Below are 13,762 nucleotides of genomic sequence, written 5' to 3'. Positions count from 1 at the left end.
GGCGTTGAAGAGATCCGTGGATAGGTTTATGGATGGTAAGGGTTTGGCTTAGGTTAGAGGGTCATTGTTTTTTAACTGGTCGGCGCAACATCGTGGGCCGAAGGGCCTGTTCTGCGCTGTAATGTTCTATGTTCTATATCTAGCCCTTTGAGCCTGCCCCGCCATTCAACAAGATCATGGCTGATCTGAAGTGAATCAGTTCCACTTGCCCGCTTTCTCCCCATAACCCTTAATTCCCTTGTCTATCAGAAATCTATCTACCCATGACTTAAATATATTCAAAGAGGCAGCCTCCACCACTTCAATGGGCCAAGAATTCCAGAGATTCACCACCCTTTGAGTGAAGAAGTTCCTCCTCAACTCTGTTCTAAACTGCCCTCCCCTTATTTTGAGGCTGTGCCCTCTAGCTCTGCTATCCTTTCTAAACGGAAAGAATCTCTCTACCCTATCTAGCCCCTTCATTATCTTGTACGTCTCTACAAGATCCCCCCTCTGCCTTCTAAACTCTAACGAGTACAGACCCAGTCTATTCAATCTTGCTTCATAAGCTAACCCCATCATGTCCAGCATCAGCCTAGTGAACCTCCTCTGCACTCCCTCCAAGGCCAATATATCCTTTCGCAAATACGGGGACCAAAACTGCACACAGTACTCCAGCTGCGGCCTCACCAGTGCCCTGTACAGTTGCAGCAAGACCTCCCTGCTTTTGTATTCTATCCCCCTCACTATAAAGGCCAACATTCCATTCGCCTTCTTGATCACTTGAAGTTAAGATTGAAATGATGACTAAGTGAATGTGGCACAGAATCAAAAAGTGAAAGAATTTCACAATTCTCAAAATAAGAACATAAGAAATAGGAGCAGGAGTAGGCCATCTAGCCCTTCGAGCCTGCCCTGCCATTCAATAAGATCATGGCTGATCTGTCGTGGCTCAGTTCCACATTCCCGCCCTCTCCCCATAACCCTTAATCCCCTCACTTATCAAAAACCCATCAACCCGCGTCTTAAAAATATTTAGCGAGGCAGCCTCCACCACTTCAACGGGCAGAGAATTCCAGAGATTCACCACCCTTTGAGTGAAGAAGTTCCTCCTCAACTCCGTTCTAAACCGCGCCCCCTTTATCTTGAGGCTGTGCCCCCTAGTCCGACTGTCCTTTCTGAGCGGGAAGAGCCTCTCCACCTCTATCCTATCCATCCCATTCATCATCTTATATGTCTCAATGAGATCTCCCCTCATTCTTCTAAACTCTAACGAGTACAAGCCTAGTTTATTCAGCCTCTCCTCATAGCTCAACCCCCTCAACTCCGGTATCAGCCTAGTAAACCTCCTCTGCACTCCCTCCAAGGCCAAAATATCCTTGCGTAAGTACGGCGACCAAAACTGCACAGTGTCTTAAACGAAATTGTCAGTTAACACGGGATAGTCAGCACAGTTTCGTGAGGGATAAAGTTCTGCCTCACAAATTTGAGTGAATTCTTTGAGGAGGTAACTAACTGTGTAGATGAAGGTAGAGCAGTTTATGTCGTATACAAGGATTTTAGTAAGGCATTTGATAAGGTTCCCCATGGTAGGGTCATGAAGAAACTAAGGAGATGTCGAATAGAAGGAAATTTGGCCAATTGTATAAGTAACTGGCTGTCTCATAGAAAACAGAGGGTGGTGGTGGAGGGAAAATTCTCGTACTGGAGGCCAGTTACCAGCGGTGTACCTCAGGGATCAGTGTTGGGTCCTCCGCTATTTGTGATTTTATCAATGACTTGGAAGAGGGAGCTGAAGGATGGGTTAGTAAATTTGCTGATGACACCAAGATTGGTGGAGTAGTGGATGAGGTGGAGGGCTCTTGTAGGCTGCAAAGAGACATTGATAAAGCTGGGCCGAAAATTGGCAGATGGAGTTTAACCCCGATAAGCGAGAGGTGATTCATTTTGGTAGGTCAAACTTGAATGCGGATTACAGGGTTAACGGCAGGTTCTGAGGAATGTGGAGAAACAAAGAGATCTTGGCGTTCATATCCACAGATCGCTGAAGGTTGCCACTCAAGTGGATAGAGCTGTGAAGGAGGCTTATAGTGTGTTAGCTTTTATTAACAATGGGTTTGAGTTTAAGGGCCATGGGGTTATGCTGCAACTATACAGAACCCTGGTGAGACTGCATTTGGAATACTGTGTGCAGTTCTGGTCAACTCACTATAAGAAGGATGTGGAAGCTTTGGATAAAGTGCAGAGAAGATTTACCAGGATGCTGCCTGGTTTGGAGGGTAGGTCTTATGAGGAGAGGTTGAGGGAGCTGGGGCTTTTCTTTTTAGAGCAGAGGAGGATGAGGGGCGACTTAACAGAGGTTTATTAGATGGTGAGGGGGATAGATAGAGTGGACATGCAGAGACTATTTCCTCGGGTAAATGTAGCTGTTACTAGGGGGAATAATTATAAGGTTCATGGTGGGAGATATAGGAGGGATGTCCGAGGTAGATTCTTCACCCAGAGAATGGTTGGGGTGTGGAACAGACTGCCTGCTGTGATAGTGGAGTCGGACACTTTAGGAACTTTCAAGCAGTTATTGGGTAGGCACATGGAGCACACCAGAATGATAGGGAGTGGTATAGCTTTATCTTGGGTTTGGACATAGCTCAGCACAACATCGAGGGCTGAAGGGCCTATACTGTGCTGTACTGTTCTATGTTCTATAACATTATTAGCCCTCCTTGATTCAGACAAGGAAGTGAAAGCCGAATATTTTTCATTTCGGACTATCGTATTGGATTCATTGCAGTACTTTTGGAATTCATCTCATTGCACATGCACAGTTACACATCATATAAACAATATCAATGCTAAAGTATGATAAACATGCAGTCTTCTATGATGGCTACAGATCCAGGATCTGGGTTTAAATAGTTTTGGAACATTGACTTCTCTGGGCAACACAAAATAAGTTTGTGTCACATAATTTCCCATCTAAATGAGCATTGGTCCCTTCCATTCTCATTAGTTTGGCCCATTCCTTCACCCCAGACAGAGCTGTTCTACAGTCACCATGAATTAGATTCAATTTGAATTTGGTTTTTGGAGCAAGCGAGGAATGGATTTGCCTGATCCACTCTGAGCATTAACTTTATAATTTTATGAAGTAAACAGCTTTTAGCCTATATATATATATTTCAGCATCGTGTTTCATTTTCAAACTGGAGATGGGAATGAAGAATTTTCTGCCGATTCCGTAAGAGTAATCATTGGCCAATTTGCCATCACGTTGACCCCTAATGGTCGACTTACTTGCAAGTTCACTTCACACTAATATCTTCATCAGTTTACAGATCTAACCTGCAGTGCTTGCATCCAAACCTCAGCAATCAGTTTGTAACCCAATATTAAAAGCAACAATACTACTCACCACAGTTAATGCTGTCCAGCTGTATTGGAAGGCTAGATTGGGCTGCGGCTATTAGTTTCAGGGCAATGTAAAATGGACCACGGCCAAAATAGCCCAGTTGCTTTGCACCACACAAGTTCATAATCTAAAAGGACCAAAGAATATCACAGTTAATATCGTGGCAAACAACTCTCCCAATTCTTCAAATGACATTGTGATTTGTAAAACTACTAACCATGAACAGCAATACCAGGGAGGAAAGCAAATATATTTATGGATTAAAGGTTATTCGATAGAATTGAAAAATCTAAAATGCTTTCTCTCCTTTAAGTTCTTTAAGTGGTTAGTCCCTCACAGCGCCAGGGACCCGGGTTCAATTCCTGGATTGGGTCACTGTCTGTGCGGAGACTGCACGTTCTCCATGTCTGCGTAGATTTCCCCCAGGTATTTCAGTTTCCTCCCACACTCCAAAGATATGCAGGTTAGGTTGACTGGCCATACTAAACTGGCCCTTAGTGTCAGGGAGTTAGCAGGGCAAGTAAGTGGAGCTGCGGGGTTAGAGCCTGCATGGTAATGGCCTCCTTCTGCACTGTAGGATTCTTTGAAAGTCCATTTTTCTCTGAGTCAAAATTGTGTTATTTTACAAAGAGTAGGAGGATAAAACGTTGAAAATGTAGAAGATTGCTATTAACAGTCTTATTCAATAGCTCGCATCCTGGCTCTAGCCTAATCACACTTCTTTTTAATGTTATTTTGCAAACAAACACAATCACTAATTCTTACAAAGTTAAAATAATTTGGGTGAGAGAAGAAACCACAAGTGTGTTTACCCTTCCATTTAAATGGGGGTTTGCCATAGAAATCAGGTAAGAGCCTGTATGTTGACTAAAAAGAGACCTACCTTTGATCACACTGTAGATCTCAGTCTCTTATTTCAGGAGAAGTCAGAAAATACCAGCACCTGACTTTTATACATTTGCCAACTGTAAATAATGATAAAAGAACAGAGGGAAATTGGTGCCACAGATATTCACTCAGTATTTCAGTGTCATCTGTGACTGTGTTGGTAGAAAGTTTGTGTTTGACTCAAAAGACTACTATTCCAGCACTTGAGTGCAAAAGGCAAAGCTGACATGCCCCAAATTTTGAAGCTATAACTTGCTTTTCCATAACTAGCCTGGAAATCATTGAATCCTTACTGTACAGAAGGAGACCTTTTGGTCCATTGAGTCTCTACTGACAACAATCCAACCCAGGTCCTATTCCTGTAGCCTCACATATTTAGCCTGGTAATCTCCTGACACAATGGTCAATTTAGCATGGTCAAATCAACTTAACCCACACATCTTTGGACTGAGAGAGGAAACTGGAGCACCTAGAGGAAACCCACGCAGACAGGGAGAAATGTGCAAACTCCTCACAGTGACCCAAGCCAGGAATCGAACCCAGGTCCCTAGCGCTGTAAGGCAGCAATGCTAACCACTGTGCTGCCCAAATATCCAGAGGTGGTTGTCACCTAGAAAGTGACTGGTGCTACAAGTTTTAAAATCAGGAACTTTCAACTTTCTTTCCTGGGCAATACATGTTTAATATCCAAGTATCACCCAAGTAACTTCCAGGACTGTCAAACCTTCGGGACTATTTGTACTAGTTAAAATGATGTTGCACATGAACTTTACAGAACATCTGGCAGAATGTTTAACTCCCATGCATGGATTTTGAGGCAACAGTCTTATTGTGCAGTTATGTGCCATCTGGATAGGCACTAGGCTCAGCTTTGTGCAGGAAGCTGACCCTGCCCATCTTATTACTAGCTAATTACACCAAATCTGGAGAGAAAAATATACCTTCAGGAACAGCTAAATTAAATGATGTTACAGTTAGCATGTACCACTTTACACTCAGCCACACAGGCTTGAATTCATCTTAAAAGGTATCAAAAAAAACTCTTCACTAAGTCAAGAGTCACAAATTACAGAGTATTCTCCAAAGACTGGAAAATATCTGATTATAACTACAGCTTGCAATGTATTGACAGCTCACAGTTTCATTTGAAAATCCTGACAAGTCTCAGTTATTGCAAAACAAAAGGAAAGTAGCCGGTGCGATAAAAGATTTCCTACTTCAGTAATAACTACAGTACTTGATACAAGTTTCTTTTCTTTCATATTTGCTCTCTGTGGTGCTTCAGCATCTACGATTGTTCAAGCAGCTTCTCCATTAGTCTGTATGGCTCAGTTACTTGCCGGACAATTTGGGGAAAGGCATTAGGTTCGGTCCAACTCTCAGCACCAAAACACAAGAATCAACTACACACAAATCTCTATTTTTGTTCCATGTCCTTCACAATTCAACTAAATAATGCCACCTATAGAACTGCATCCCTTCTCTGCTATGGCATCCTCCTTCAGTAGGTACAAAATTCAGAGTCAAATGAATTAGTCCATCAATTCCTTTAGTCTTCTTGCATTTTCCTGAATGCCTGCTCCCACAAAAGCAGTAACTTTCTTTTCAGGAAGAAAATGTTTCGTTCCTCTGCCTACCCTGACCTCCCAAATGCCATTCGCTGTCATTGTTCAACAGATGGATCTTCCTGTATTTCAGGCCCAATGCTCTTTTTTTTTTAAACCTAGCTTGACAACTAAGTTTTTTAATTTATTTATTAGTGTCACAAGCAGGCTTACATTAACACCGCAATGAAGTTACTGTGAAAATCCTCCAGTCGCCACACTCCGGCACCTGTTCGGGCACACAGAGGGAGAATTTAGCATGGCCAATGCACCTAACCAGCGCAACTTTCAGACTGTGGGGGGAAAGCGGAGCACTCAGGAGTAAACCCACACAAACACAGTGAGAATGTGCAGACGCCACACACAGATTGACCCATTGTGGGAGTCAAAACCTGGGCGCTGGCATTGTGAGGCAGTAGTGCTAACCACTGGGCAACTATTGCTCATCATCTTCAACAGCTCATCTTTCCAATTTTTTCCCCCTCAAGAAAAAAGGGCAATAACTGAATTCAGCATTCAAAACAAGGTGGAACTTCAAAAGACACCTAACCTCTTGCAATCCTCACGCAAAGCCTTCCTTTAGCAGACTAATTGTTCCACTGAATCTCAGACTCTCTCACCATACTAAGATTATATACACCGATGAAACACTTTTCAATGTTTCTCTCATTCCCAGCATTTCCACATCTTCCAAATCCACAGACATCCCACAACTATTGAGACATTTCTACTCTCTTGATAAACCAATACATTCGTCATTCTCCAGACTTTTTGGGTAATGTAATAATGCCCCTTCATGAGCTCAATCCCCAATTTTAATAAGTAATTCCACAAGAACTCAAAGCTTTTTTCGACTACCTTGTGGCCCATCTCATTGCTAATATCATTTCTCCTTCCAGTTCTCCTGCAAAGCACAGCAGTTCTTTGCCTGTTTGGACTGGCTGCAGTGGCTTAAGCAAGTATGATGAGGTTAACCAAACTATCATAGGCACACAATAATGATGTAAGCCAAGATGGAAATTTTTTCAATTTTATCTAAATTCCTTATGTCTATTTATACGGCGCACAGGTTCCTGTTTTATCATAGAAGAACTTTATAGAAGGCTTACTTGTTCTTGCTGCAGAGCAAACTTATAATAACCTTACATTATACAGACTCCCATCCTGTTTGAGAGACCTAGTGGCAAGTTTCAAGCTGAGGCTTGGTATTAGGCCCAGAGCAAGTTGGCAACATGACTTAGAATCACCACAGTTCAGAGGCCTTTTGGCATCACCCAGTCTGACAAGAGTATCTTTCCCAGGCATCTCCCCCCCCCCAATCCTATCCCCATAAACCAACACATTTAGCATGGTCACTTTGTCTAACCTGTTCATCTTTGGACTGTGGGAGGCAGCGTGGTGACACAGTGGTTAGCACTGCTGCCTCACAGTGCCAGGGACCCACCCGCATCCAATTCTGGCCTCAGGTCACTGTGCAAACTCCACAAAGACAAAGACATTCTCCCCATGCGTGTGTGGGTTTTCTCTGGGTGCTCCAGTTCCCTCCCATACTCCAAAAGATGTGCAGGTTAGCTTGACTGGCCATGTCAAATTGTTCCTTAGTGTCAGGAGGAACTAGCAGAGTAAATACACGGGGTACAGGGAAAGGGCTTGGGGAGGGATTATTGTCAATGCAGGTTCAATGGGCTAAATGGCCTCCTTCTGCTCTATAGGGATTCTATGATTCTATAAAACCAGAGCTTCCAGAGGAAGCCAAGCAGACACAGGGAGAACTCCATACAGACAGGTACCCAAGGCTAAATTGAACCCAGGTTCCTGGGGCTGTGAGGCAGCAGTGCAAACTTCTATGCCACCATGCCACCCTTGTCTAACACAAACATAGCCTTAAATGGTCTTTCATAGTCATTTAATTTCAGAGAAGACCATCAGGATTCATTGAGCAGTCTAACAGAAATCTTTCTTTGCAATCTGGAATAAAAATGGCAACTAACTTCTAATGGTCTAGATCCATATTCCCTTTTACTCTAACATATTCATATTTAGCAAAAGTACATTGCCTGCTTTGGTGGTGATGTTGCAAGCAAATTCAGCACGAGTTGAACAGCACAAATTAAAGTTTCAACTATTGGTCATTATTCATCCATTCATATTGAACGCCAAAATTTGTTGAATTTTAATATTTTTTCAACTTGGTTACGTTTACAATAATCAACACAAAGAAAACCTAGCCAGTGTTACAGCAACAAAGTTTACAGCATAGAAAAATGACTGACAGGCTGTAGATCTTTGTACTATGTATTTTGAAATGGTCTCAGTTTTGTTCTATATTAGTAAGCTCTCCGGGCATGTTAGGCTGACAGTTGACATTAACAATATGTCTAAATTTCTACTATGAGATGCTGCACAATTATTTGTCAGTCTATCATTAGCAGATCATAATAGATGTAGCATAATTTTATTGAGCTGTGATTTATTACTTTCAAGGGTAAATGGGTGAGGCAGAAACTATGTTGATATTCAAGGTTGAGTAGAATAAGTGAGTGAAAAAAAAGAGAATGGGCTGAGTAAATGCAATCAGGACTATTTACTCATGCAGCGGGCAAATGTTAGCATGGAATGGGCTAGGCTAAAAGGCCTGTGTGTTTCAGCTCATGATGTGGAATGCTGGCATTAGACTGGGATAGGCCCAGTAAGAAGTCTCACAACACCAGGTTAAAGTCCAACAGGTTTATTTGGTAGCCAACGCCACTAGCTTTCGGAGTGCTGCTCCTTCGTCAGGTCAGTGGGAGTTCTGTTCACAAACAGGGCATATAAAGACACAAACTCAATTTACAGAATAATGATTAAAATGCGAATCTTTACAGCTAATCAAGTCTTGCAAGGTACAGACAATGAGTGGAGACAGCATGAAACACAGGTTAAAGCCTTCAGGAAAACAGTGACCATGACACCACACAACCCTGCCACAGCAACCTCTGCAAGACATGCCGGATCATCAACACAGATGCCATCATCTCACGCGAGAACGCCATTCACCAGGTACACGGTACATATTCTTGCAACTCGGCCAACACCGTCTACCTGATACGCTGCAGGAAAGGATGTCTCGAGGCATGGTACAGTGAGGAGACCATGCAGATGCTACAACAACTGATGAACGAATAGCGCTCGACAATCACCAGGCAAGACTGTTCTCTTCCTGATGGGGAACACTTCAGCGGTCACAGGCATTTGGCCTCAGATCTTCGGGTAAGTGTTCTCTAAGGCAGCCTTCACAACACATGACAGCTCAGACTCGCTGAGCAGAGACTGATAGCCAAGTTCTGCACAGATGAGGATGGCGTCAATCAGGATATTGGGTTCATGTCGCACCATCTGTAACGCCCACGACTTGCAAAATCTCACTAACTGTCCTGTCTGGAGACAATACACATCTCTTTAACCTGTGCTTAATGCTCTCTCCACTCACATTGGCTGGAAAAAGATTCACATTCCAATCATTATTTTGTAAATTGAGTTTGTATCTTTATATGCCCTGTTTGTGAACAGAACTCCCACTTACCTAACGAAGGAGCAGCGCTCTGAAAGCTAGGGGCTTTTGCTACCAAATAAACCTGTTGGACTTTAACCTGGTGTTCAGAGACTTGTTGCTGTGTTTCAGCTCAAACAATTGGCAGAATCCTCTTGGTTTTGTTTTCCCTTGCTCCTCCCCTAAAGAAGACTCCCGTAGCCCAAGGTCCAAAGCAGTATCTCACTCATTCCAAATTCCCCTCCCCTTACTGTTTCCATCAGCAGAAAAAAGTAGGCAACTAGAGAACAGAGATTTAAAAAGGTGACTGGCAAAGCAACCCGAGGTAAGATTAAGATTTTGTTGCTGCAGTAGAAAGATCTGGTACCTAAGGGGTTAAAATGGGACTGAGTATAGTAAGAAGTGATGTAAGAAGGTTCATGACCGAGAGCTAAGAGAAGGCTAGAGATAGATAGCAACATGCAAGGGTCAAGTATGGAGTCCTGTCCATACCTTTACCCTGTATTCAGTGCTGTTAATCAAGATTTCTTTGTAACTTCAGCAAGACTGCTTCGCGGTATCCAAGTATTACCCACCATGAGTACCGACAACATTGTGGCAGGAGGCATAAAAAAACCCACATCATCCCTCAAGAAAACTGAAGAATTCTCAAAAAAAGGGCACTTGTCCTGAAATAACGCCACTCAAGAAATACAACACTGAGAATACTCATCAGACAGGCTCCAGAGCCTGGTAGCAGAAAGACAGAACTTAAGTTTAAGTTAAAGCCTGCAATGAATCCCTATGGAAAATCACCTTCAAAAGCAGAACCAGCAACCTTTAGAATGAGATAAAACCGGTTTAAAATCCAGGAAAGTTTGTCTTATAAACGATTTTTTTAAAAAATCCAGCTCCCTTGTGCATTTCATCGTTAGCCCGAACTCTGACTCAGCACCCAGCATCCAGAACATCAAAGAAAACAGATTCAACACCAAAGGAATTTTTTTTTAAAAGAAAAACAAATCAGGTTCCTTGAGATTCTTCAGCATCCCGATCAGCGAGAGTTCTGCCCTCCCAACCCATCCCCAAGCTGCAGTGAGTGTAACAGGATCTGATAGCTAAAAAGGGTTAATATGACACTCTCATGAGACGGTGATGTAAGACACTTGACCAAGGCTAAGGGCAGTCTAGAGACAGGCACAAACTTACAAGGACAGAGTACGAGATCCTCTCTACACCTTTAATCTCTACAGTAAAAATGCATATAATTCAGTAATGTTAATAAAAGACTTCTGTTAGTTCAACAAGACTGCTTCATGGTGTCCAAGTAGCGTACATCATGGGTAGCGACAACAAATCATTTCTGATCTGAAATACATTGCTTGAAAATGGCATTGAAAAAATCGAAGTAACTTTCCAAAATGGAATTGGATACATACTTTCTCATTCTTTCATCGGATGTAGGCATCACTGGATATGCCAGCATTTATTGCTCATCCTGAATTGCTGTTAAGAATGTGGTCATGAGTTGCCTCCTTGAACTGCTGAAGTCCCAGTAGCATGGGTGTATCCATGGTACTGCTAGGAAGGGGGTGCCAGGATTTTAACCCAGTAATAATAAAGAAACAGTGATAACATTCCAAGTCAGGATGGCTTGTGGATTGGAGGGGAGTTTGCATGTGGCAGTGTGCCCATGCATCTACTTCCCATGTCTTAGTGATGAGGGACATCGGTTTGGAAGGCAAAGCTGAAGGAGATTTGGTGAGTTGTTGCACTGCATCTTGTAGATGGCACACACTGCTGCCGCTGTGTGCTGATTCAGGAAGTGAATGTTGGAAGTGTCAATCAAGCAGCTGCTTTGTCTTGGGTGGTGTCAAGCGACCTGAATGTTCTTGGAACTGCACTCATCCAGGCTAGTGGACAGTGTTTCATCACACTCCTGACTTATGCCCTCAAATTGGCAGACAGGCTTTGAGGAGAGTCAATAGGCGAGTTATTCACCATAGAATTTCCTGCATTGGACTTGCTCTTGTAGCCACAGTATTTATATGGTTGGTCCAGTTCAGCTTCTGCTCAATGGTTACCCCCAAGATGTTAACAGTGGGGGATTCAGTGAAAGTAATGCCATTTGTTTTCAAAGGTTGTTAGTTGGATTATATCTTGGGATAATTATGTGGCATAAGCAGTCTGTACCCACATGCAGCAAGACCCGGACAATATTCAGGCTTGGACTGATAAGTGGCAAGTTACAGACTGCTTCCATGCCTGAGAAGTCACGTGAGGTTCTGAACATTGAGCGAACACCTTATGATGGAAGGAAGGTCATTGATGAAGCAGTTGAAGATGGCTGGTATAAGAAACCACCCCGAGAAATTCTTGCAGCAATGTCCTGGAGATGTTTGGCTTCCAACCACCACCCTCCTTCTTGCTAGGTATGACCCCAATCAGTGGGGAATTTTTACCTTCACCCCAGTTTTGCTGGGGTTCCTTGATGCCACACTTGGCATCACCATTTGTCCAAGAACCGACACTCTCACCTCACCTTTAAAGAAAGCTGCAAAGAATGAAGAAGCAGCAGGCGAGTGGAATTAATTAAAAAACTCTACCCCACTCACCAAAACTTTGCACATTTACACCAATTTGAATGGCCACCTCCTATGCTGCGTGATTTGAGTCATCCCTCTCCTACCTCACCTTATCCCCAAGACTCACTCCCTGCATCCTCCATCCATTGCTGATCACCTAACTTGTCTAGTACCCATAGTAAAGGGTCCCTTTTCCTCAGGCATCACTTTCAAAGCTACTCTCAGATTGGATTTTAGATAGATTTTTGAGATCAAAGTTCAACTTCTTAAACAAAAATTGTTTGATGGACAACACCACAGTCATCATTGAAAGGTTATTAATCTAAAATATTAACTAATTTCTCACTCCACAGGTATTGCCAGACCAATTAAGTGTTAAGACTTTTGTATTTAATATAGATTTCCAGCACCTAACAGTCTTTTGCTTCAGCACTTTTAAACAGACCAATCGGTTGTATTTAATCTGTGCCATGGTGTTGTTGGCTGCACATTCTTTGGTTCAAAGCTAGTAAGAACACAATGTTATTTGAGAATAAGGGCTTTAATTTTAGCAACAGAGGTACCCATTTGATTCCTGGACAGTGTTACATTAACACACTAAGGCACACTGGTTCCAAAGGCACAAAATAATCATCTGCTACAGCACTAAAGAATGATTGATAGTATGATAAATGTAAACCATACGTTTTTGTGTAAATGTCAAATTTCTATTACTAAATAGCTAAAAGTTGATGGTTAACATATACACATGATTGATCATTACTCAAAATTTACGTGTCCATAAAGCAGCATGTCCCAGGACGCTAGAACAAAGAACAAAACAACACAGGAACAGGCTCTTCAGCCCGCCAAGCCTGCACTGATTCCTAATCCTTATTTAGATCCACTACTTATTGCCCATAAATGGTTTAAAGCGTAGAACAACTACAGCACAAACAGGCCCTTCTGCCCACAAGTTGCGCCAAACATGTCCCTACTTACTAGGCTTACCTATAAACCTCTATCTTACTAAGTCCCATGTACTTATCCAAAAGTGTCTTAAAAGACCCTATCGAATCCACCTCCACCACCACTGCTGGGAGCCGATTCCACGCACCCACCACCCTCTCAGTGAAAAACTTACCCCTGACAACTCCTCTGTACCTACTCCCCAGCACCCTAAACCTGTGTCCTCCTGTGGCAACCATTTCAGCCCTGGGAAAAAGCCTCTGATGATCCACTCGATCAATACCTCTCAACATTTTATACACCTCTATCAGGTCACATCCTTCGTCTCTCCAAGGAGAAAAGACCGAGCTCTCTCAACCTATCCTAATAAGGCATGCCACTTAATCCAGGCAACATCCTTGTCAATCTCCTTTGCACCCTTTCAATGGCTTCCACATTTTTCAGTAATGAGGTGACCAGAACTGAGCACAGTACTCCAAGTGGGGTCTGACCAGGGTCTTATACAGCTGCAGCATTATCTCTCGACTCTAAACTCAATTCCTCGATTGATGAAGGCCAGTACACCATATGCCTTCTTAACCACATCCTCTACCTGTGAAGCTGATTTGAGCGTCCTATGAATCCAGACCCCAAGATCCTTCTGGTCTTCCATGCTGCCAAGAGTCTTACCCTTGATATTATATTCCATCATCCTATTTGACCTGCCAAAATGAATCACCACACACTTTTCTGGGTTGAAGTCCATCTGCCACTTCTCCACTCAGATTTGCATCCTATCTATGTCTCATTGCAACTTCTGACATCCCTCCACACTATCCACAACACCTCCAACCTTTGTGTC

General features: G+C 42.9%; 1 protein-coding gene across 3 annotated transcripts in view; it reads right to left on the bottom strand.

Moving 5' to 3' along the window:
- The window catches only part of reps2 (RALBP1 associated Eps domain containing 2), a 172,870-nt gene that overhangs the window by 131,625 nt on the left and 27,483 nt on the right, over nt 1–13,762 (bottom strand). For all 3 annotated transcript variants that reach the window (XM_080204035.1, XM_080204033.1, XM_080204034.1), the window contains exon 2: nt 3,392–3,515. In XM_080204035.1, coding sequence (XP_080060161.1) covers nt 3,392–3,515 — 124 coding nt within the window. The remainder of the gene's footprint in view (nt 1–3,391; nt 3,516–13,762) is intronic.

The sequence above is a fragment of the Carcharhinus amblyrhynchos genome, chromosome 15, assembly GCF_965287045.1.
Source record: "Carcharhinus amblyrhynchos chromosome 15, sCarAmb.v2.hapA, whole genome shotgun sequence".
NCBI lineage: Eukaryota > Metazoa > Chordata > Chondrichthyes > Carcharhiniformes > Carcharhinidae > Carcharhinus > Carcharhinus amblyrhynchos.
The sequence above is the reverse complement of the archived record's forward strand: the minus strand, read 5'-3'. Positions and strand labels throughout refer to the sequence as shown.